The sequence below is a fragment of the Coffea arabica genome, chromosome 7e (assembly GCF_036785885.1).
Source record: "Coffea arabica cultivar ET-39 chromosome 7e, Coffea Arabica ET-39 HiFi, whole genome shotgun sequence".
Taxonomy (NCBI): Eukaryota; Viridiplantae; Streptophyta; class Magnoliopsida; order Gentianales; family Rubiaceae; genus Coffea; species Coffea arabica.
In genome coordinates, this window is record NC_092323.1 from 1,120,943 (window position 1) to 1,145,385 (window position 24,443).

At 36.7% G+C, this 24,443-nt stretch overlaps 4 protein-coding genes across 7 annotated transcripts; 2 read left to right on the forward strand and 2 right to left on the reverse strand.

Annotated features, from left to right (window-relative positions):
• Window positions 1-226: 226 nt before the first annotated feature.
• On the reverse strand, window positions 227-6,614 carry LOC113690812 (putative cyclin-B3-1). 2 transcript variants are annotated; one of them, XM_027208885.2, is made up of 22 exons: window positions 6,477-6,614; window positions 6,163-6,296; window positions 5,867-5,936; window positions 5,666-5,757; window positions 5,450-5,498; window positions 5,277-5,370; window positions 4,801-4,867; window positions 4,583-4,640; window positions 4,430-4,508; window positions 4,269-4,301; window positions 4,117-4,174; window positions 3,937-3,985; window positions 3,743-3,836; window positions 3,224-3,281; window positions 2,152-2,418; window positions 1,954-2,043; window positions 1,690-1,779; window positions 1,447-1,608; window positions 1,279-1,338; window positions 1,029-1,127; window positions 644-822; window positions 227-560 (listed from the first exon to the last, which is right to left on the reverse strand). In XM_027208885.2, exons 2-22 carry the CDS (start codon window positions 6,181-6,183, stop codon window positions 395-397), a joined length of 1,935 nt encoding a protein of 644 aa, XP_027064686.1. In that variant the 5' UTR covers window positions 6,184-6,296; window positions 6,477-6,614; the 3' UTR covers window positions 227-394. The 2 variants fall into 2 exon arrangements, with proteins under 2 accessions (XP_027064686.1, XP_027064685.1); XM_027208884.2 differs by having other exon boundaries at window positions 6,414-6,542.
• A 1,461-nt stretch (window positions 6,615-8,075) lies between these two features.
• LOC113690208 (uncharacterized) lies at window positions 8,076-10,321 on the forward strand. The gene is made up of 3 exons (XM_027208034.2): window positions 8,076-8,338; window positions 8,730-9,752; window positions 9,952-10,321. The coding sequence occupies exons 1-3, from the start codon at window positions 8,245-8,247 to the stop codon at window positions 9,981-9,983; spliced, it is 1,149 nt and encodes a 382-aa protein (XP_027063835.1). The 5' UTR covers window positions 8,076-8,244; the 3' UTR covers window positions 9,984-10,321.
• Window positions 10,322-11,964: 1,643 nt separating this feature from the next.
• LOC113691018 (uncharacterized) lies at window positions 11,965-17,850 on the forward strand. 2 transcript variants are annotated; one of them, XM_027209184.2, is made up of 8 exons: window positions 11,965-12,336; window positions 13,053-13,278; window positions 13,385-13,519; window positions 13,977-14,199; window positions 15,240-15,426; window positions 16,726-16,910; window positions 17,131-17,268; window positions 17,454-17,850. In XM_027209184.2, exons 1-8 carry the CDS (start codon window positions 12,210-12,212, stop codon window positions 17,580-17,582), a joined length of 1,350 nt encoding a protein of 449 aa, XP_027064985.1. In that variant the 5' UTR covers window positions 11,965-12,209; the 3' UTR covers window positions 17,583-17,850. The 2 variants fall into 2 exon arrangements, with proteins under 2 accessions (XP_027064985.1, XP_027064986.1); XM_027209185.2 differs by having other exon boundaries at window positions 11,966-12,336; window positions 17,464-17,850.
• Window positions 17,851-18,038: 188 nt separating this feature from the next.
• LOC113690932 (ALA-interacting subunit 3) lies at window positions 18,039-23,927 on the reverse strand. 2 transcript variants are annotated; one of them, XR_011818138.1, is made up of 9 exons: window positions 23,317-23,919; window positions 22,643-22,701; window positions 22,446-22,520; window positions 22,216-22,329; window positions 22,029-22,099; window positions 21,192-21,492; window positions 20,401-20,690; window positions 20,122-20,252; window positions 18,039-18,234 (listed from the first exon to the last, which is right to left on the reverse strand). XR_011818138.1 is itself a non-coding variant. In XM_027209067.2 (8 exons), exons 1-8 carry the CDS (start codon window positions 23,417-23,419, stop codon window positions 20,198-20,200), a joined length of 1,068 nt encoding a protein of 355 aa, XP_027064868.1. In that variant the 5' UTR covers window positions 23,420-23,927; the 3' UTR covers window positions 19,944-20,197. The 2 variants fall into 2 exon arrangements, 1 of the variants encoding a protein (XP_027064868.1); XM_027209067.2 differs by lacking the exon at window positions 18,039-18,234 and having other exon boundaries at window positions 19,944-20,252; window positions 23,317-23,927.
• Between the last annotated feature and the right edge of the window lie 516 nt (window positions 23,928-24,443).

A 24,443-nucleotide genomic window follows, 5' to 3' on the forward strand; every position in this document is an offset into this window, starting at 1 on the left:
CTTTATCATCTGCAGTTAGTGATATATATACTCCTCGTATTGTCTGTAAGCACCACGGAGTTCAGCTTGAACAGCACTCCACATTTTGTTGCCACATTGAAATTGGATGATAGTCATTTTCAGGCTGGCCTTTTGCTTTATTTCCTACCAAGCGTACACCTCCTGCGGAGTAAAACTGGTGTCGCTCAGGTCCGATATAAGGCTTCAATCTAATTATAGTGCACAATACGTCCAAACCAGTGTCTGGCTCCTACCATTTAGAATCATATTTCTCAATACAACATCTATGTTCAACAATTTCAGCGACAATTGAGTCGCATGTCTGGGCAAGATTACAATGGATTTGGTTTCAGCTCATTATATAAGCAGCCCATCATCTAAATTTTAGCTCTGTTCAATTCTTGTAACATTGATTTTCATGACTGCACTGGGGAAGCACTTCTACTGGATTTATAGCTGCAACCCTGCCGAACTCAAACCTCATGTATTTCTCATATGTTACTTTCAGCATAGCTGTTTTAGCAGCTTTGTGAAATTTCAAGATCATCTCTGCGCAGCTTCTGCAATATTCCAATTTGAAAATGATTAAATCACGATAGATATATACAACCTGATAAAGAATATTCAACTGGCAAAAACCTGCCTGATTTGAGATTCTCTGTAGCCGGAATGTTTCTCAAGCAGCGGGGTCCATGTTGGATTCATTTCCATTGTACATCTAGCGAGATAGATGGCTGATGCACATAGCAATGAGGGCTTATATTTCAAAGCCTCGTACTCAACTAAGCACAGCTCGATGAGGTAAAAGGCAAGATGTTCAAACTGGCAGAAATCCCAATAGACAAAAGACGTTACAGATTAGGGACCAACATCAAAACAACTAGGAAGGCAAAAAGATAAGAAAGTTACAGATGTGATCCACAAACACCAAAAATACAGACGAAATGATACCCTTCTGAAGCACTTATTAAAGATCCTTGAAAACAGTCTGTTTAATCAACCTACATTGGAAAAGGTCTGTGACATACCGCTGTATCTGATCGAGCAGCCTTAAGGACCCGTAGCATAAAGACATACGGAGTTGGTGAATTCAGACGGAATTTGAGTGCCTTTAGAAAAGTATTCTCCTAGAAAGAAGACAGGTACTATATAAGAAAGTGCCTTGCTTGACTGGTCTACCAAGAGCAAACAAGCACAAACTTGTACTATTTGAATACCTACTTGGAGATGCTAGATCAAAACCTGCTGATAAATATTGTAAACATGCAATTCACTCACCATTCCAAGCATTTCATCTCTTGTGTATGAATCTGCTGAAATGCCAATTAAGTCCATGATCTGTAGCCAAGAACCAAAGAAAGTTGACCCTTCATGAACTACCTCAATTGCACAACAGTATATTATGTATAAGAAACTTGCAGAAGTTGTATTCATGCATAAATTTACCCTTGGATGCCAAAAATCCTCATATTTTGATGCCAGCAAGAGTGCAGTAAGGCCAACTAACTGCATTTTGTTCTTCCCGATGCTTACCAAGGATAAAAATTGGTCTAATAGTGTAACCATCAAAAAAAGTGTTTCTTGCATCAAATCAAACCTTAGATGTACCTGAAAAAAAGGTGGTAATAAGAAAAAACAGGAAAAAAGTTCAAAAAGCATTAAGAAAATGTTTATCATAAGAAAACAAACTTCAATGAGCCAGTTGATCAATATGCCACGCATTTGAGGTGTAATTTCACTCTGGATATCCAAATAATGTTTCAACGGCTGATTATGTGCCTGTGTTAAGAGCCAATTTCCATAATGTTAGACAAAAACATTGATGTGATTAAAAAAGTAAAAATTAACCTTGCATTTATAGACATGCTTTGAATGTGTCTATAACTCCAGGAGGAAATCACATTAACAGGTAGAATTAAAATAACATAATGAAGAAATGAGGTCGAAAATCACCTCCAAAACCCAGTAATACTGATAGATGTCATCAACATATTCAGTAACTTCAAGAGGATTATGATTATCATAGATATTTGGCAAATCATCCTACAAGGGAAATTCAGGTTCCTTTAGTAGCGGCAGAAAAATATGAAGACATTTAAGCCTCTAGCAGGATGAAACAGAAGTCCATAGGAAGAAAAGGCCAGCAGTGACCTTTGATTGTGACATCAGTAAAGAAGTAAAAGATTTTCTTCGATCAGGTTTTCTCCTAGAAACATTATCTGCTGTAGTTCTATCTGAGTCACTCTTGCTAGAAGAAGAAACATCGTGTTGAGCAGTTTGTCCACTGGGAATTACTGATGCAACATGTTTTGTTGAAGAACATTTGGCCTTTTCCTCCTTTCTGTTGGACGAAGCAGCAGAACCAGCAGGTGGCTTATTGAAGCCACAAACACCATGTGAGTTTAAGGTCCTTTCAACCTAGACATCCATTTAAAATTAATATCTAGTTTAGGAAAGGAAACTATATGCTCCAAATTATTCTTTTAATGAACTGTAAAATAGACCAGTCGATGCAAATATGACGTGGTGCTGATGGTAATTACCATCCTAATATGCCCCGCATTGAATCACCAAGAAAAATATTCCATGTACAAACTCGAGTACATCCTGATTGGAATATGAACAATAGCATGTAGCTTCTACAAAGGGAGGGCAGACTTGAAAGTGTGCCTACGGGCTGCAGAGAGAGGTGGACATAGAAATATACACTGGGGAAGAAAGAGAGACAGAAGAAAATGTACATAATAATCGGTAAAGAGTATCCATATCTGCATCAAATGACATCACAAAAATTCATGATTTTTACAGAATATTTTCCTACCTGACCTGCATAAGGAAACTTCCTTCAAGATTCTACAAGATATTTAACAAAAGCCTTCTCACCCTTCAGAGTTTCCATATCAAAGGTTTCCGCAAGAAACAGAGTCAACACATAACTTAAGCAATTATAATGCTGGGAAGAATTCTAGAGTGGCATAGAGCAGACTCATTTTCTGCTATATATAAGGTAATAAGTTGAAATGAAATGAGAAGTTCTCATGCTTAATCTAATGTGCTTAAAATTCTATCATTTTCCTTTGGGATGGTGAACGTGTTTCCGCATTTGGCTTGCATAAACATAACAACAAAAACAGCAACATAGTCACACAATTTGAAGATAAAAAATAATAAAAACAGCAACATAGTCACACAGTTCGAAGATAAAAAATAATAATTCACTTACTTTGACAGATCTTCTTGAAAATGTTCCAGGTCTAGAGTTACGTTGACCTCTTGAAGCCCTGAATTCAAGGTTTTAAATGCAGTTATTCATATGATGTATTAATTTTGAGAGAACCTTGTTCTTATCACACACTCTCTCTCTGTAAGATTCTTGGCCAAAGAGTTAAGGCTTATAATTCTAATGGACCTATTCATAATGTCTGCATAAGTAATATTCCAGCTCTGTAAGGAGAGAAATACAAATTGAATGATTCACAATAGAATCTTTTAAGCACATGGACAAAAACTGATTTTACACCAAAACTCAAACTATGCTTGTTGAACTTACAAGACATGAAAATTAAGCTTTTTGCCAGCCAAATTATCAGAAGACAAGAAACGCAATATGACGAAAAAGCAAATAAAGTTTCTGGTCACAGTTTGCAAAACCCTGAAGAGAATTATTTGAAATAGCTGTGAAGCATGAATTCTGTTGCAAGAGCAAAAACTGTCTTAAAGCGGATTAGAAGCAATGACTTACATAACCATGTATCCATCACTAACTCGAACTTTCTGGAGATGATTCTGAGAGTTGTGCACTCGGGAAGCCACATTTCTGCCAACTTTGGAATTAACTGAAAGCAACAAAGGGTACAGCACATTAGACTGTTAATAATGTCGTTGCTTTTTTTGCACTTACTGAAAATGTGGACATAGCAATTCATGGGATCTCACCTTGAAATCCATATTTTCCCCTACGCCTCTCAGAGCTTTCAGTAGATTCCTACAAGGAAAGCATAGATATCCGCAAAGGAAAGAGCATCAATACTAAAGTGGAGGACCTAATTATTCTACAGCTCAAAATCAAACCATAAATGGTTTTACAAATAGGCAGTAAATAAGTATTTTCATTACCTCCTTTGTACCATTCATAGGAACCTTTTTGACTTGTTCTGTTACTGGGAAAGATTTCCTTCAAGCAACATAAAAAAAAAAGGTACATCAACGTCACGAAAGAGATCCAAAATTAACAGATCAATCAAGGAATTGTCCATAAACCCACGGACCTTATTGGAGGCAGATAATCCCCACGAGATTTCCTGACATACAGAGAAAAGAAAATGATTAGACTTCCATTAAGGAAGATATTCTAGGATCTACTAAACATACACTAGCATACTTGATGTACAAATTCAACAATAGACGAGAATAGCTGAAGCATCTTTACCTACTCGTGTCAACGAATTTGCACCCTCGAGTGAAAGTCCCAAGGTCGTTAGAGGAAGTGATCTTTATATCCTTGTCAGCTAATGCCATCCAAGACAGGAAAATGACATCATTAAGAGGTTATTCAAATCTTTTTCAAAAGTAAATGTCTTACCCTTGTTCACAGTGTGGTGGCTTCCAGAAGCTTGAGTCATGTTGTTCCGCACAATTCCCTGTTCATGATGACAAAAATTCAGTGTCTGTTGCATACTGAAAAGTTCAGTTTTTCAATTATACCTCTTGAAAATAACAAAAGCAGTCCAGGTCAAAAGAAACATCACAAAATTAGCTCAAAACAAGTCACTACACGTGAAACAATTTTGATTTGCATACAGTGAAAGGCATTCTTGATGAACAACCCCCAGCCTGAGTGCCAGCCGCTGAATTCCTAGAAATACACCTGGAAGACAAATTAACAATAATGCTATAAAATGGTATTATGCCAAGGGGGATGAAAGGTAAATGACAGATGGTTCCTCTGAAACTGCTGATCTAAGCATAGGTTGTTTTGAAAGATGGTGTTTCAGTATTAAACCTCATGGCGAACACATGTTAAATTAGTGGTGTATAAGAACCCTCACAATATAGTCTAATACATCGTAGTTCTTTGCTTTGTAAGCTAATATGCATGTACAATTTCATGACATAAGCATTAGGGAAAAATAAACCATTTTCAGGTTTATTAATCATGTTTTACCGAATATTCACCTTGGCTTTCACGGATTCTAGATCCATGAATGGGCTAAAGGAAGACATGAGATAGATGAATTGTCAGAAAGCCTACTTTTTGAATGGCAAACTTCACTTACAATGATTTGGATTTATTGTGTGCCTTAGGCCCTGAAAAGCTTCCCCTGACATTACTGATATCAGCCAAAACTTTTCTTCCGATACTTGCTTTCACTGAATCAGGAGTTGAGGTCACAAATTAAGTTCCCAGGACACAAAATTCAATATCTCATAAAAAAGTACAGGAATTTACCAGAACTGTCCTTCTTGCCATTGTTCTTCTCCAAGTTCTTGATACCACTCTTTGTAGTGAATTGAATAACAGCAAAAACCACATACAAAAGCACACATCAGTCTGTATATCACAAACCATAAATGCTCAAATACATTCATGTCATGTAAATTGCGCAGTATTTGGACAAAAAATTTAAAATGGATTAATGACAAAAAGGAAGCTAAACGCTAAAACCTGAGAGCCAGTTGCACTGCCCAAACGTCTCCCGCCATTAGATGGTGGTGGCGGTTCTGCAAATATCTTGAAAGATGGGAGGCCTCCAAGGGCTACGTTAAGGGAGCATCAAGAATAATAAAATAAAGAACAAAATTAAGCAACTGAAGTAAAGTCAACGAATTAACGGTTCAATGAAAAGAAAAAGAAAGGAATTAACACCAGTGTTGCTCTTCTTGGTTGACTTATTGGCGTCTTCCTCGATGACTTGATGTGAAGGTTTGGATTTACCCTAATAAAATTGATTCATTCATTCAATAGAAGCATATCATCAAAGACATATACCGTCCATTGAACTTCTGGTGGTTTTAAGCAGTAATTTCACTTAGAAACAGAAAGAAAGAAATCAAGAATTGAACGAAGAATTAACAGAAAAAAACAAAGAGAAATAAAAATGAAAGCAGAAGTAAGTAGTTTCCTAGGAGGAAGAAGCGAAATGGAAGAGTGGATTGGAATACCTTAACTGCAACGGCCACCATTTGTGCGTCCGGTGCTGTTTTCCCACAAATATTTTCTTGCTTCAGATTGAGAGGGTAGAGAGTTTCTTGTTTTTGTTCAAAGAATGTATTGGGGGGGAGTGGGATTACCCTTCCTTCAAACAATCAAATGAGGAAGATATATAATAGTTAGTAGTACTCATAACTACTAAAGATTAGGGTTTCTTTAGTACTCATAACCATGAAGTGAAGCAGACTAAAAGTGTTCGCACTTTGAAATCGAAAATGAATTTCTTTGAGAAGCAACAAATGGTGAGTACTGCTACTAGCGATACCTCCGAACCATCATCATTTCTTGGGATTCAACCACTACACCGACGGACGGCACTAGACAAGTAGAGTGACGGCTGGCGACGGCGACTAGGCGAGAAAGGTTTCCTTTTTCTTCGTCTTCTTTGAATGTTGGGTGAGCACTAAGCAGTTTACCGTTGAAGGAACGAATCAAAGGCGCTCTCGGTTTTTATTTGAATTGTGTCGACGGAGGGAGATTCCAGAATTGCACATTTCCCCCCCCCCCCATCTTAAATTAATTATTGACTCCCGAAACTATTCCATTATGCTAATACTAACCCCCAAAGAAAGCCTACTGTTTTCAGCATTCTGACATCACGTGTCGCTGGACCGATTACTCGACCATCATCAAATGCTTACAGGGGAATTATCGGCTAGCACTCCAGCCGGCTAATTCTCTGCCGATGGATTGGTAGGTCAAAGGTCAAAAGGAACTAGTACTATAACTGCTGAAGCAGAGAAGCTCAGCTCTCACTTGGAGAAAAATGATCAAGCTCTGTATGGTGGCGGTGGGTGGATGGTAAAGACGTACAACCCAATCGCGCCTTTGAGTGCAAACGTCATGGTAGATCGGGTTTCACAATAGTACTCCTTAATAAACAGCCATATATTTTTTAGGCGGCACTTTACTACTGCTACCTGCGAGTGAGAGAACGGTGATGCTAAAGTGGGCATGGCATCTGGTTTGATTCCCGGTGAAGTTATCATGGTGATCACCTCAAATTACTAGTAACCGGTTAGCTCAGAATTCACAAACCTGTACGTAATTTCTGAGTCTGTCGTCCTACTCAGAGTCACACGGTCTTGATCAATAATGCAGACTTCAGACATCAGGAAATCAAACCAGAGGATTAAAAATTATTGGAAACTAGTAGTAGTACTACGAGCCTAGGCAGTAATTTGCGGCAAGCAGCAGGGCAATCATTTATGAATTATTGATGATGGGTTACTCTCGAAGATTCTGAATTGATGCAATGACGATGTGACGGTGTACAGTAGCGTATAGTGTTTTAATGTTGACCAGTAATTAACAGAACAGACCATCCATATATGCGCTCGTGCTCCCGTTGTTGATCTACTTTCCTCAGGCTTTTCTTTTGTTGTGTATTCTATCTGAGACAAAAAAAAAAAAAAAAAAAAAAAAAAAGAGAGGGGGAGAGAGCTCTTTGAGTAGAAAGCAAGCAAATGAAAAGACTCCAGAAAGACTCCTCCACCTTTGGCATTTTTCTGAGGTGAAGCAAGAATATATGCTTGCTACGCACAGTAACCAGAAAGAAATACACTACTACTAATCGAGAAAGGATATGGTGGTGTGTGTTCTGTGTGCCACCTAAATTTTGTTTCATAAACCTCACACACACGCCTCTGATCTACAATCTACAATCTACAATCTACATAGGCAGGCAGCATGCAGTGAATAGGGTATTTCATTTTTTTTTTTTCTTTTTCTCCTGATGAAGTGTCCTGCAAAAGGAAGGAAATAAAGAAAGAAAGAATCGTCTTTTGGGCCGACATGCCCATGCCGGTTGGCTACCGCTCGTCTCTCTCGCGGTTGCTCTCTTGGCTAGATATCCTCGCAGTCGCTGCTACTTAATTATGCTCATCCACTCCACTTGACACGCTCCATTTGCATTTTGCTTCTCTTCCTCCTCCATACAAAAGTACAAATTAAAACCAGGAGAGGGAGGACTCGATTGCCTCCGGGGGGGCATTCTTTCTTTTCTTAATTGGTCAGATCAATCAATACATATCATGGGGGGAAAATGCAGAGTGTGGTGGAGACTCATTTGCAAATTAGTAGTACATCTTTATCTGTGCCTTGCTGCTTGTTTCTTCTCACATTGTGGTGAGTACCACGAACGTATGTTCTTGCAGTTAGTTTATTCCTTCGTTTCCTGTTGTCCTTGCAATTGATTGACATTGTTGGGGAAGAAGGATTAGTAGTTGCATTTTGCAGTTGTACGTGTGTTGCAAAGTAGTAGAAGAAGATGCAGGCATATTACTATTAGACGAGTTAGCTACAGGAAGTGAGTCAGTCAACCAGCTAAGCTAAGCTGAGCTGAGCTAGCTGCTCAGTCTCAGTCAACTGTTAGAAGAGTTGTATATCTGCTGCCAAATATTGTATATAGACAGACACCTGTGTTGTGTTGGGTAATTTTAGTAATAACTAGTAAGCGAGTCTCTGTGTATTTAAGTAAACTTGCTTCAATATTTGATTCCATGAGTTGCATGCGCAGATGCAAGAAGAGCAGCAGCTCATGATGTATTAGTCAGGGCTTCTACGCACAATTCAGGAGAGATTGGACCTCCAAATCCCCCAAAAGCCAAAAATATGAACGGATTGATGGAGATTCTGGTGGACATGGTCAGGCCTTTGGATGAATCTTCTTCAAATACGCAGCCTTACGGGAAAGGGGTGAGTTCCCCATTCTCATTGCCGCCATATGATTCCCTGGCTCCCATTCCTCTCCTCGAAAACACTCCTCCATTTTGCGTGAATCCGCCGCCATTCACTCCCCAGCTGCCCCCGCCCTCTCCAACGACCCTCCCCATGCAGCCGCCGCCGACGCCACCCTCCTCCTCTTACTCCCCATCATTCCCATTCCCCAACCCAAGCCCACCCCCAAGCCCAGTTGGGACGGCAGTCCCTAGCCCGCCAGAATCATCCATATATCCAACTCCTCCCTCGACTCCTAGTATCGCAGTCCCTAGCCCGCCAGAATCATCTATATATCCAACTCCTCCCTTGACTCCGGAGACGCCTAGTATCGCAGCTCCAAGCCCCCCGGAGACGTATGTTCCCAGTCCATCTGTATTTGTTCCAAGCCCGCCACCGCCTTCAGCGCCATATTATTCTCCGCCCAGCCCACCAATCGGTTACGTCCCAAACCCACCTGGTAGCGCCGGAGGAGGAGGAGGAGGAGGATTTGTCCCCCCCAGCAGCCCCCGAGTTTACCAGCCACCCAACGTCTACCCATCCCCGCTGGTGCCGCCACCTTCTCCGCTTACAGAACCCGCGTCGGCCCTTTGGTGCGTGGCAAAGCCATCTGTGCCAGGGCCAATCATCCAGGAGGCCATGAACTACGCATGCGCGTCGGGAGCAGAATGCGATCAGATCCAGCCCAGCGGGTCGTGCTTTGAGCCCGACACGTTGGTGGCCCATGCATCCTACGCCTTCAATAGCTATTGGCAGAGAACTAAGGTAGCGGGAGGGACCTGTGAATTCGGGGGGACTGCAATGCTGGTCACCGTGGATCCAAGTAACCCTCTCTCCTCCTTCTGCTAACCTGCTTTGCTTTGCTATTAGTACTGCTAATGGGAGTATTTAGTAGCAGCGGCACTACTTTACTATTTCTTCTTGTTGGTACGCAGTAATACGGGCTGTGGAATAGAGCGGTAGTACTTCTTAGTAGCAGTAGTTTAGTACGTATTTCTTATTTACCTCAATCTCTGTGTCAGGCTATGATGGGTGCCATTTTATTTACTTCTGACTGGAGCGGAGATGGCAAAAAGAGCTAGGAGGCTATAAAGGATGCTGCCGTATAAGCCCCAAAAAAAAAAGGGCAGAGGAAAACAGAAGCAAAAGGAAAACCCGTTTACCAGCTCTAGACCGTAGTAGCCCCTTTGTTTTTAGCCGCACCAAATTTTGTACCATATGCAAAGGAGTAAAGTACAAAATGTGACGCATGAATTGAATTTTTTGTTAGGATTTCCCCGCATCCAGGGGGTTAGTTTAGTTTTGCAAGGACAGGACAGCACATACTATACTTTGTTGTATTGTTCAAGGACAACAGTTGTATTAAGTAATAACAACAGGTCACAGTTTTCTTCTCTTGCATTCTCTCTCTCACACGTCCTCCGTCAAACTCTTTATTCTCAGCTCAGATTACAGTAGTATTTTGTTGTTTAGCTAGTGATTTCATATTTTAGTTTTCATGAATGGTATCATCCTTGACTTTTTAAATTCATGAGCAATGAATATTATTTTTTATTTATTTTCTATATAATTTACCATTTTAGTTAGAATTACTAAATTGAAGGATAAAATATATTATTATTTACTTTTTTATTTTTAATAGGTTTGGTAATGTTTCCTTTTTATTTAGACTCTTTTCTTTTTTAGTATAAGTAGGGGGATTTGAATCCAATACCTCTTACTTACACTCCTTCCCCCCCCCCCCCGGTACCATCCAACTCATCCCTCCCCCCCCTATTTATGCTCACATTAATAGATTTCATATCAAATTCTTATGTAAGTAGAGTCATTTCTCACTTTTTAAATTCAAAATACATGAAAAGATATATAATAATTTTAAAAAGTCAAAATTCTACATTAAAAAAAAAGAATGAAAGCATTCTGAGTTAACCATACTAAAAACCCCTTTTCAAAAAGTACAAATTTTACTGAACATTTTTTTTGTAGTACGAACTCCACAAAATTCAACAGAATTAATTAAACCACCAATATTGACCTTCTTACTTAAGGTTGATTGGTGTAAAAATATCCGCACCTTTGTACAAGATTATCAAATCAAATACATAATATTTGTAAGTATTTCATTTTGAAATCAAATAAAACACGCGATTACATTCATTTCAATCCAAATATCATTCATTTTCTAATAAAAAATTTATATTATTATATTAAGATCCATCTTCCGCAAAAACACATTCCTTAAATGTTCTACACATTTTATCATTCTTTGAACTATTTTTAGACAAATCTTAAATTTTAATTATGTCTATACACTTTTTTTAAAATTCAGCATCTCTTTTAATTTCTTTCAATAATGTAAATACCGGCATGTAACGCGGGTATTCACACTGGTATATTTGCATCCCATTTCTGTCCCCCACAACAACCGATGACGTGACCAGATTTTACATCTACCAATGCATGAGCATCATAGTGTCATTTTTTTTTAAAAAAAATTTCTCGTCTACCTTTAATAACAAGAGTAAATTTATTCCAATTTATTTAAAAAAAACTTCTCCCACAATTAGTGGAGAGTTATTTGTTGAGGTTATCCACTTTCTTCACACTAACTCCCTCACCACTGTCATGTAATCTGCTCAACTTCCATCATCTTTCAATTTAACTAATAAGAGAATATTATAAAGAGATAATTTTGATAAATATACTTATTTTAATTTATTGCACGCACATTAGGTATGACACTAGTTATAATAATGTCACACACCGTTTAAAAGCAGCAGTTTAGTTGTGTTTTGGTTGGGCGTCTTTTAAAATTATGTTTTGGTTCAATGGGATGCCTGGGAAATAAGCTCAGCCTTTCGCTGTAAATGAATTTTGATTTGTGTCGATAGAACAAATTGTCAGGATTTGTCCCCCACCCAAGAAAAAAAACAGGGACAGTGTACGTGGGGATCTTTTGGATGGTGGGCTGCGACTCTGTTGTTAGACTAAACTGAGCCCATCTTGGATAAAAGGCCGTGATAGTAGAAGAGCAGAGGAGATGAAAGAGCGGAAAGCCCGAAAAACAGAGACAAGAAGGTGGGCGTGGGGGTGGGAACACTCAGGAATGATGCTGCTGGAGGAAGCCAGCAAAGCAGCGAGCAAAGGAAACCGAAGGAGAAAAACCGAAGAACAACTGAAGAAGAAAGCGTTTTAGTAAGTAGATTGCGGGGAGCAGGCGGTCTGCAGACCGCAGGGCTGCTTTCTCTGCTATCAAATTATCAGCAAAATAGAGTAGTAAATGGTAATGACGACAGTTGCAGCAGTTGGAGGGCGTCGAGCGATGGTGCAGACGTCTCTGTCCCTCAAGACAGCGCCCACCGCCCCTACGCTCCTTCACCAAATGATAGCTTCCAACTCCCCAAAAGGTCTTCTTTTTTTCTTCTCTCCTTCTACATAGCAAACGCTAATATATATATACACACACACACACACTACTGTACTGCTTCTGCAATAAAATCTATCCCCTCTTTGTTGCTCAGAACTTGTGCTATCTAATCTACAGCTAGTATAATTCCTGAAAGTTGCAACTATATGCATAATCCGATAATCGCTGCTAATTATACCTACTCTTCTGTCCTTGGTGTCTACGGTGCTAATTATACCTACTCTACTCTTCTAATCTCCGCATGTCCTTCGTTCCCCATCCATTTGGATATCAATGTAGTGTTAGTGAACTTTGGGACTTCTTGGAAGGATGAAGTAGCACTGAACCCCACCTTTCGGATTCCTGTTGCATATACAGTTTCCAGACAATCAAAATCATTCCTTTATCTACTTTTTTCTTAAGCGAGTTTGACTTTGGGGGTCACATAATGCACTCATTTGTATTATCCACATTTTTCCCCCCTTCTCATTATAGATTCTTCAAAGAAATGAAACAAAATGGATTCTCTTCATGATTCATGAGAGTCTCCTTAAGCCGCTAATCAAATTGGATCGCCTGAATGTAATGGTCTTCGTAATTCAAATGGATACTTCAGTTAGTGCAGTTAGTTTTCTAGTCATAATTATGTAACTTATAACCAAAGGTCATCTCGTCAACTCAATTGGACGGATGGATTTTTTTTTTTTTTTTTGGAAGACGTTGCAAAGGTGGTGCTTAAGAAGGGCAAGACTCAACTCTTTCGTGATGGTTGTCCAATGGTTTACAGTGGTGCAGTTGATCGAATTATTGGCAGGCCACCGCCCAAGACTGGGGACGTTGTCCTAGTCGCGGATGGCACCCAGAAACCAATTGGTTGGGGCTTCTATAATTCAGCTTCCATGTTCTGTGTTCGCCTCATGCAACTCGAGGAAGAAGCCTCCAGGTGTCTCTCTTCCTCTTAATTGCCTCCTTCTAGTTTCCTCTTTCCAAGATGCAGCAGGAGGTGTCTAATGACAAATTTATAATGTCCTTCCTTGTCAATGAGACAGAGACCCTGGTTGTGCATTGAACGTGGAGAAACTACTTGACACGAGAATTTGTGCTGCTGTTGAACTGCGAAAGAGCTTAGGGCTTCCATCAGCTCATACAAATGCATACCGTCTCATCAACAGTGAAGGAGATAGGTATGGTTCTTTTTATGCTTCTCAATTTGATACTAACCTCTTTCCTAGTACTGTGCATTATTTAAGAACGTTTTGTCTGGGGAAACACAAATTATATATTTCTTAATGCAAAAGTCTCTAATCATTTGTAAACTTGCTTTTCTCCAGTGTCATTTCTTCTGTGTCTCCAACTTTTATTCTGTTTTCTTTGATTTGAGCTGCTTGGGGATGACGTTCATATGTTTGGCTGTGTGGTGCATGGAGATCTCTTAATGCAAAGGCAAAATACAATAGGTAGTGTAATATAGTACGTTTTTGTTGGAATACAAGTTTTAACCCATTGGGGAATCTTTAAAAAGAAGAAGAAACTTAGAAAATGGTCTATGACTCGTTTCCATAACTTTGAAATCTTTATGTCATGCAGTGATGCACATAAGCTAGTAATTTTAGTCTTACACTTTCGCCTAATTTGCAACAGATTGTCGGGCCTTATCATTGATGTTTTTGGAGATTTAGCTGTTATAGCGTCATCCGCTGCTTGGGTTGAGAAGTACAAGCATTATATACAAGCTTGCATCATTAGATCAACTAAGATCAACCACACAAGCTGGAGACCATCCCTCGAGTATTTGAAGGAAGAGGGGTTGAGTTTATCTGATTTGACAGAAGGTGGTTTATCTGCACCTCCTGAGAGGATTGAGGTAAGATATTCCCATACCTGGTCTCTTTTATTTGTTGGAGTTTTGTTTGGCCTAAAGCAGCTTATTCTCCCTCTCTCTCTCTCTCTCTCTCACACACACACACACTAAAAAAAAAACCTTTAGGAGAAATTGTTTCTTAGAAAGCACTGTGCTGAGCTGTTTAGTTTAGTTCTTTGGACTATATGACACAATTAATGAAATTCTGCAACATACAGAAAATCGCAATCCAGAAGAGTCTAATATTAATGTGCAGCATCCTTTTGGTAAATCCTGTTCTGGGAAAGTGATTTGATGATCTGCAAATAAGGATTACATTGAGTGGATAGCTCAATATGTACATATCTGCAGTTACTTATTTCGTTATTTTTTTTTTCCTGTATTATTTTGAACTTAAAGGAATTGGACATGTATATATACAATTGAACCAGTGTGGTAAGTGTAGAATCTTCTAATCTTGGTTTCATGGCTCATGTCTTATTTGTGAGCTGTAGCTCATTCTTATTAGATGACATTATGACCTGGAAGTAAGAAGACAATCTGTTATTTTCTTTTTCATATAGTTAAGAATTAAGAAACACTCAATCCAGGACTTGTCTCTGTTTTTCTGGCAACGGAGAATCATGTGGTTTCAATTTGGATTCCGACGCTTCCACATTCTGCTTAAACTTAGAAAGTTTCACCATTTTTAGGATGGAGTTAACTGCAGATTTTCCTTCTGGATATGGTTCTTGCATTATTTATTCCAATTTCCTCCACAGTTGTGTTTACTACTTATTGCCTACTACATCTTCCATGTTGCCCTTTTGTTTCGCTAGTATCATGATATTCAGAGCTTTTTGCTGTGAAATGAGATGTCATAAATTTCTTGGCTTCTGTTTAATTTCCTGAACTGTGTTTCTTCATTGTTAATTTGGGAAATTATCATGATGTGAGTGAGGTTCCTTCTCTGGAAAGAGATTGAAACCTTCGTGACTATAGAGTTGGCGTGGGTCATATTCTAGATTGGGTCTTTTTAATTCACTTATTCTTCCTTTGGGCAGGTTTTGGAGAATGGCATATCTTATTTAATCTCCTTGAATGGACAGAAGACCGGTTTCTATGCTGATCAGCGTGAAAACCGTCAATTTTTATCAACAATCTCAGAGGGCCAACAAGTTCTTGACATTTGTTGCTATACTGGAGGTTTTGCTCTGAATGCAGCAGCTGGTGGTGCTCTGAATGTTACTGGTAATTCATAACCATATTGGCCATCTTTCTTGAATTCTTATCAATGCCATCCATAATTAGTTTTCAGCAACTTGATGGATCAACTAATTGATTCCTTAGGTTGCATATGTTTTCATGCCCTCCTTCACAACTTTTTTTTTTTTTTAATAAACACTGAAGTATTAAATGATTTGAATTTCATTACAATATGAGGGCAGAATAAATTTTTGTCGGCTTAGGGTCTTCTCCACCTTCTTTTACTAATATATGGTCACTTATCTGGGGAAGTTATATTTCTGTAGGAAAATGAGATGTTCTTTCTATTTAAGCATCTTAAGACGATTTTGATTGTTTTACTTACCGCTTCCATGTTGCACTTCTTTGTCATTTAAGTTGGATGGTAGATGTTGCAGACTGTTATTTGGAGTGTCAAAGGATGAGAAGTTTTGTGAATGTTGAAGTCATTCTAACGCCATCTCTTGTCCAACAAGTGCACCTATTTAATGTGAAGATGAAAAACTGGAATGGGTAATGGATAATTCTTTACTAACTCAGTTTGACATTTGGAAAAATTCAGAAAGTCGTCGTCTTGCTTGTTGGTATTAAGAGTTGATTGGAATTTCAACTTATAAATCTTAAGGAAAAAAGAGTGTGATAAGTGCATTTGTGAAATCGTGTTAAGTCTAAACATTTGACTTAAGATGCAAATGGGAAAATGGTTCAAAACATCCTTCACATTTTGCCAAATGAATTATTTCGTCTTTCACTTTAAAAATAGTAACTTTACGGCCCTTATAAAATCAAGTCGATAAAATTTGGTCCCAACCTAAGTTTTTGACCACTTTACCTTGAATCCATCACGTGATCCACACATGGTCATTTTTAAGTGACAAAAAGTATAGATTCCATTTGTAGTTTAAAAAAATGACTCGATCTGTATTCATTTTTGCCCCTACAAAGGGTAGGATCGGACCCGAATCATATTCATTTTCTCTCTAAGAAAGTGGGATTTGTCCTTTCGTGCTTAAAAAATGGTTGCATGTGGGTCACGTGGTGATTTCAAGCTAAAAAGTGGTCGAAAACTTAGGTTGGGACTAAATTTTACCTACTTGATTTTGTAAGGGACATAAAGTTAATATTTTAAAAGTGAAGGACAAAAAAATTCATTTGGCAAAATGTGAGGGATGTCTTGAACCATTTTCCCTTTTGAAATTCAAGATTTGTCCCTATGCACTGTCACAAGTGCTCTATCCACACTATGCATGTTCATAAGACTATCCAGGATTGGAGAACGTGCTGATTGTTGTGTTTTTGTGGCAGGTGTTGACACATCCTTGCCTGCATTGGAACTTGCAAAGAAAAACATAATTATAAATGACATGGATCCTGCAAGAATATCATTTCTGAAGCAAGATGCAACAGAATTTATGAAGGATGCTTTATCTAGAAATGATTCATGGGATATAGTTATCTTGGATCCACCTAAGTTGGCACCTCGTAGAAAGGTACCATAATATGCTTTCTGTGCTATCTTCTCCAGATTGTTCCTATTTGATGTTGTTGATCTCGCTACTGGTTCAGACTCCATGCTTTCTATGTTATGGAAAACCAGAGGCCTTCTACGTATGTGTGGTTTCATGCATGTTGGCTGGGGGAGTTTGAGGCATTGGGTTATGGAACTTGTTAATGCAGTAGTGCTTACTGATGAAGTCTGACTTTATACAGGTTCTTCATAGTGCATCTGGCATGTATAGAAATTTGAACTCCTTGGCTATGAGATTAACGAAAAAGAATGGTCTTCTTATGACTTGTTCATGTTCTGGAGCAATGACTCAGAGTGGGATGTTTCTGCGTGTTCTCCAGGCAAGTCTATTTCAGAATTTTCTTTGGCAAGAGAGATTTGGCTGTCCTCCTTGTTTCTTATACTACATTTCTCGTAGTCAGCAATAAAGTTTTGTGGAGGATGAAAAGAAGCGTCACTTCATATGGGTACTCGTAAAATGGCTTCTTTCTGGTGCCAGCTTTTTTCATATTCCTTTTTTGTTTAGGGTGCCGCAGCCATGGCTGGAAGGAAAATCACTGTTCTACGGCAGGCAGGAGCAGCTTCTGACCATCCCATTGACCCGTCCTATCCAGAGGGGGCATACCTCTCTAACATCTTGCTGAGAGTGGAGTGAGTGATGAAAGTCAGAAGCTTCATATCATGAATATGCCGTTTTGCAAAAGGCTGGATGGTAATTGAAGGCAAGTTCTTTGGGAGGCCAGAATGAAGAGGGCACAGTAGTTAATCTGATGCTGCTCAACCAAACACAAAATCCTTCTTGGATTGTTTTACATACATATATGTATATATATTTTAATATGCAGATAAGTACCCTTGACCTTTCCTTTTCCCTTTTAATTAAATATTAAATATTAAATATAGGCAAGTATATTCAAGGTGAATCAACCAGAATGGCTGGCATTATATGAATTGGGGGGGCTGCTTCCATTATTCCCCATTGAAGTTACTTACAGGAGAATAATCTCAAGAGCCCAAATGCGGTCGGCAAAAACTCTGCAGGAATGACGGTGCCAAAATTTGACGGTTGAAAAGCTGATCGTGAGTGAGAGACATAAGAAGAAAAGGCTAATTTGGAAGTTATTTGTAACTTCAAATAATAATAATAATAATATTTAATGAGATGGGACGGGACGGAGCCGCCGTCTTCTAACGAAATAATTAATGATTGTTGCAACAAAGATCAAACTATAAAGTATCCTCCTCGTGATTACAAAGTGAGAGATTTAAACAACCACACGACATTACAGTTGTGTTTTTTTACAAATGGGGTGTGTTTGGATCCCTTGTTTTTGGGGTTGTTTTTGAAAAACTGTTTTTCACATTCCAAATGCTACAGTAAATGTGTATTTTCAAAACAACTCCAAAAACACCATATCCAAATATTATATCAAAAACAACTACATATGTATATTTCAATTATGTATATTATATATATAAATATATATATATTATATTAATATAAATTGAAATATACAAATTGAAAATTATATATATTATATATTATATAAATATTTATATAAATTAATATTATACATAATATTGTATATTATACATAATATAATATAATATACATAATATGTAATATTGTATACATACATGTGTAAATATTTATACATAATATATTATGTACATTATATTATAATATATACATTATTAATGTATAATATTATTATGTACATTATTGTGTATAATAATGTTATGTATAATATATAATATACATAATATGTAATAATGTAATAATGTATATTATGTATAATATATTATATTATGTATATTATGTTATATATACAATATTATGTAGATTATACAAATTGAAAATTATATATTATATATTTATATAATATATATTATATGAATATTTATATAATGAAATATACAATAAATATTACAAATTGAAATATTATATAAACACCATATTTATAATATTATAATATTTATAATTAATATTAATGTATATAATAAATTTTAAATATTTATTTATTTATTTATACATATTATAAATACTTTTATATATTTATATGAATATTATATATTATATAAATTATATATCATATAACATATATTATATATTATATATTATATATATTATACATTTATATAAATGTACATTTATACATAATATATATATATATATTAATGCATATTTATAATATACATTTATATTATGTATTATATATAATATAATACATTTATACATTTATATTAATATACATAATATTAATTATATATTTATACATAATATTAATACATTTGTACATTTATATTAATTATATTAATACATTTATACTTAATACTAATATATATTATTAAAATTATAATTTATACATTTATATAATATTTAGTTGTAATTTATACATTTATAATAATATAGACTTATATGTTTATAAATATATTTATATTATATATTATATATTATATAATACATTTATATATTTTTATATAAATACATAAATATATTTATTTATAAATATTTATAAATGTATTATAAATGCATAAATGTATATTTATATAAAAATATAAAAATTATAATTTATAATTTATACATTTATATAATATTCAGCTATAATTTATACATTTACAATAATATACACTTATACATTTATAAATATATTTATATTATGTATTATATATAATATAATAAATTTATAATACATTTATATATTTTTATATAAATATGTAAATATATTTATTTATAAATATTTATAAATGTATTATAAATGCATAAATGTATATTTATATAAAAATATAAAAATTATAAATTATAAATTGTAATTTATGCATTTATATAATATTCATTTATAATTTATACATTTATAATAATATACACTTACATATTTATAAATATATTTATATTATGTATTATATATAATATAATACATTTATATATTTTTTAGCGAATATATAAATATAATTATTTATAAATGTATTATAAATGCATAAATGTATATAAAAATTATAAAAATACCCAAAAATATGTTTCAAAAATACCTCTAAAAACAATCCAAAAAATATCTACAATAAAAGTTTTTCATATAGTTTTTGAAAAACAACTCCAAAAATAACTAATCCAAACGGACTTGTATTTCAAAAACAAAATGCTACAGTACTGTTTTTGAAAAACAACCCAAAAAACAGCTAATCCAAACGGAGCCGTGTAGATTCCACAAACTCTGCATCCAGTAGAATATGCTGCTCAAGCAGTCCTGGTGATGAGTTAATAATTCAGCTTTAGTGTCCTCCGGGGTTCCGGTTCCATGACAAATAAGACGGATCACCGAGCCGCCTAAAACAAAGAAGAAATCGACCGACTTTTGAGGGCAGCACTAGTTGTTGAAACATAAAAAGTGACCGAGGATTATAACCATATGACTCTTTAAGGAAGCATATATGTTACAGGGCGGAAAATTACTGACAGAGAAACCAAAACATACCTTGGCTTGACGAGATATATGATAGTGAAAACCATAGCCAAAAAGAAGCAGAGTCCACCAACAGTGAGATAGGCAATGCCAAGAAAGTCGTTCTTTCCGCCAAGCCAGCTGGTTGTAGAAAGCACAAGCTTCTTCTTGCCATTGAAACTATAGGTGTTGTAATTGTTCTGTAAAGTCACATTGATGACATCACCAGCAACAAGATCCACCTCTATCTTGCCATACAATTTTCTGAAGGTGGGAAGAGCAGCTGTACGCATCCATACAATAAGATCTTCCTGCTCACTCAGCTGCTTCGAGGGAACCAGTTTCATAGATTAGTATCCTTTGCCAAGTAGAAAACTTGCTGGAATGCAAACATGTTGCTCCTAAGGTAGTCCAATGCAATCAAGTGTTTGGCATGCTATTAAGTGCAAGCAGAACTGCTTCTGAGGTAGTTCAATGCAAGCAGAGTATGGCATAATACTACTATTAAGTGCAAGCAGAACAGAACAACCAAAATAAATACCCCAAAAAAAAAAAAAAAGTCGTGTGCACAATTATGCTCTTCTTAAGTTTCCCATTTTCAAAAGCTCTCACTCGAGATGACCACACAACAATAAACCACGTCAAGAATCTATGGTAGCAAGTATCAGACCTTTGTGAGTTGAGTCTAAAGGCCTTTAACATGCACAGTAAAAATGACTTAAATTATTGCATCGTACTACTTTATCTTCAGTTTTTCAAGGACTAGCTAATCATTTTCTTGTACTATAAGGTTATGAATCAACAGCATGTAGTTGAAGGCTTACTGGTATGGATTCATTAAGATGTTTCCCTCCAATAAGTCCCCCACTCTGGAAGTTTTTAGGGAAGACATCTTTGCCAAACTTGTGGTCTCTGTCACTCTTCCAAGAGATGCCATGCTTGTTCACACTCAAATTCTGGTTGTTCCGGGAGAAACTGTAAGAGTCGTTAAACAAACTCCATGCTATAAGGCCACAAGGCACAATAGTCGATCCATTTGCCGTTTTATCTTCAGGCTTACAAGCACTGGTGTCATTCTCACTATCACGATCTCTCAACTGCTGGTCACTTCTGCTCTTCACATACCTGAAAATTGTAAAAATGAAGGCCACATGTGGGTCAAAATGAAGGAGAAACTAGGAGTAAATTATAAATTTTGCCTAGGAGGCACCAAGTGCTTAACAAACTCATATACTGTTTGATGTAAATCAACATATGGCTACAACAAGATCTCCCACGACAATGGGAATAAAACCTAGGACCTCCTGACAGTCTTTCCTCCTGCGATCCCAACGCTAGTCTTCTTCAATCCTATGGACTTGCTTATTTTCCATGAATAAATCATACATAAAACAGAAAAAAAGGGGACAACTTTCAGGCAGAGAAAATAGTGTCAATTTCAACTGGGAGAAGATTCACTTAAACTTGCATATTCTTGAAGCGAAACTCTCCACTTAAACTTGCATATTCCTCCAGTGAAGCTCTCATAAAAGGAAAAACACGATCCCCTCAAAAGCTACTTTTATTAACTGCCTAGAAGGTCCTACTATACAGGAAATTCCTTCAATTAATGGGAGAAAAAACCAGATAAAAACAGCTTAGAGCATAATACAATGAAGTACCTGCGGTGATTCTGGTAATAATTGTCCAACTGATAATACACATAAATTGGATGCTTCATATGCTTCGTTACCTGATATATAACTTTAACAAATAAATCCACTGTCGATCCTAAAATAAGGAAAGACTAAAACAGCCTTATTAATGTCTACAAGGGGGGTGGGGGAGGGGGGAGGTACAGCAACATACATTCAGAATTCTGTTGCAGGTTTTATCACCAGAGCTTTGTATATATGCAATTTTATCCTTCCTTGAATCTTCAGGTATACAATCAGTTTCGTAGCGATCAATTATCTCAACAACCTGAAAGAATAAGAAACATATATTGCAGTGAATCATTTTTCTTTTATCTTCTTTTCCTTTTTAAAGCATAAGCAGGATATAAGGATGTGCAACAACTGAGTAGATGTCTTGCTTACGTCATGGGATGCAAATAGGGAAGCAACTCCAATAGGGATAAAGATGACTGTAACAAGCATGAATGCTGAGATAACCTGCAATTGAGAAGACAACAAAAATGAGGCATGCATGAGTTAATAAAATTTCCAGTAACGCCGATGAGTTACCCAAAAAAATTAGTATTAAGAAACAACACGACAAAATATAGAATCAGTACCCATTTTGGTGTAAGAATAGGCTTGCATGCTGGAAGTTCCTGTTGTGTAAACCTTGAATCTGAAGAATAAAATCGAAAAAGGAAATTCTTCTCCGTCATTAAGAAGCAATTGAATTGTGGCGAAGACAGAAAGAACCAATTTGTATATGCGTCGAGGACAAGAAAATGGATATAAATGCTTAGGACATAAGGCATTATTAACATATAAAAATGCAGCAGAGATTGAAAAAACCCAAAGAGAAGTTATTCCCCGGAATAGAATTGTTTATATTTCCAGAAATTGCAAAAAAAAAAAAAAAAAAAAAAAGATCCTCTCTCTGGAACTGAGATAAGCCCCCAGAGAGAGGTTACAAAAATAGCTCTCGATCCAAACCCAAGAGTAAATTGACTTGGTCATCACAAGTTGGCCGATAAAGTGAAGGGGAAAAACTTAATAGAAAAAAAAAAACAGAGCGAGTATGGGGGTCAGAACCTGAAATCCGACACAAGTTCCAACAGGTCAACCCCGTTGGGGGAAAGTTCAATGAATAGAAAGCATGATCAGTAGCAGAGGAGTCGATAGCAAACAAAAAGTTGAAACCAAAAACCACAAAATCTAAAGATGAAGTATATTGAGGAGTAAAAATGAAAATAAGGGACAAAGAGTAGGAAGAAGAAGAGCAGAGAAAGATTACACTTGGGACGCTTGGAATTTCGGGTAGTGGGAGGAGCAGTGGAATCGGCGGCGGCGGATCCAGGACCTCCTGCACTTGATGACGGAGTGTTGTTGGAGTTCATCACTGGATGGAATCCTTCTTTTTTTGCTGCTTTTCTATTATTATTATTTTTTTTTTGGCAAGAAAGAAAAAAGAAAAAAAAGCACAGATGTTTGCTGGGATGGATTGAGAAGCAGAAAGAGGGTATAATATAGTATGGGGTGAAAAAGGGTGATGGAGCCGGAGAAGACGTTGAAAATTGAAAGAGATGAGGGATGGCAGCCGGCGGATGGGTGGCGGATTTCAGAATATTTGGAATATGCTAGCTAGCTAGCAGCACTGGTAGATAGAAGAAGAGAAGAAGAAGAGGAAGAAGATTGGTTGTGAAATCCAAAGAAATTTTCAGATGATACGTTGATATATGCTCCCAAACTATACTTGTCCTCCTCCTCCTCCTTTCACGAGTCACAACCCCCAAACCAAAAAAAAAAAAAATCATTACTCGTCTACGCTGCTGCATACAAATCCACGCAGACAGAGAGAGAGAGAGAGAACTAGTCTTCTCTGTCTTCCTTTGACTTTGAAATTGTCTCCTCTTCTAGTCTTCTTTACTTGTCAATACTAGTAGCAGTCTTTGATATCATTTACCTTACCTTCTCCCCTCCCAAATACTACTATATGTAGTTATCTATCTCTATATGCTAGGCGTATGTTTAGTCTTCAAATCAAGTAAACAACCAACCATTCAAATTCCGCCCAAAAAAAAAACAAAAAAGCTACTTCAAAATATACCAACCTACCTCTTAGCTAGCACCAGTTCAAAATTTGTTGATGTGAAAAGCTACCTGCATTTCCATTTTTACTACTTCAAAAAAAAAAAAAAAAAAAAAAACAGGTATCTGTGCCTCGTACAAGAATTCAGGAAGGTAAATACTGCTGTGAGTAGAAGAGCGGTAAAGTTGAACCTTTGCTTGCGATAAATTTGCGAATGCACGTCAAGAGGAATGACGCGAGAACCGGCCCTCCTGCATTTGTCAAACGAGACTAGAATACGCGTTCTTTGGTTCCTTCCACTTCCTTTCGTCTCCTCTTCTTATAACTAGTTT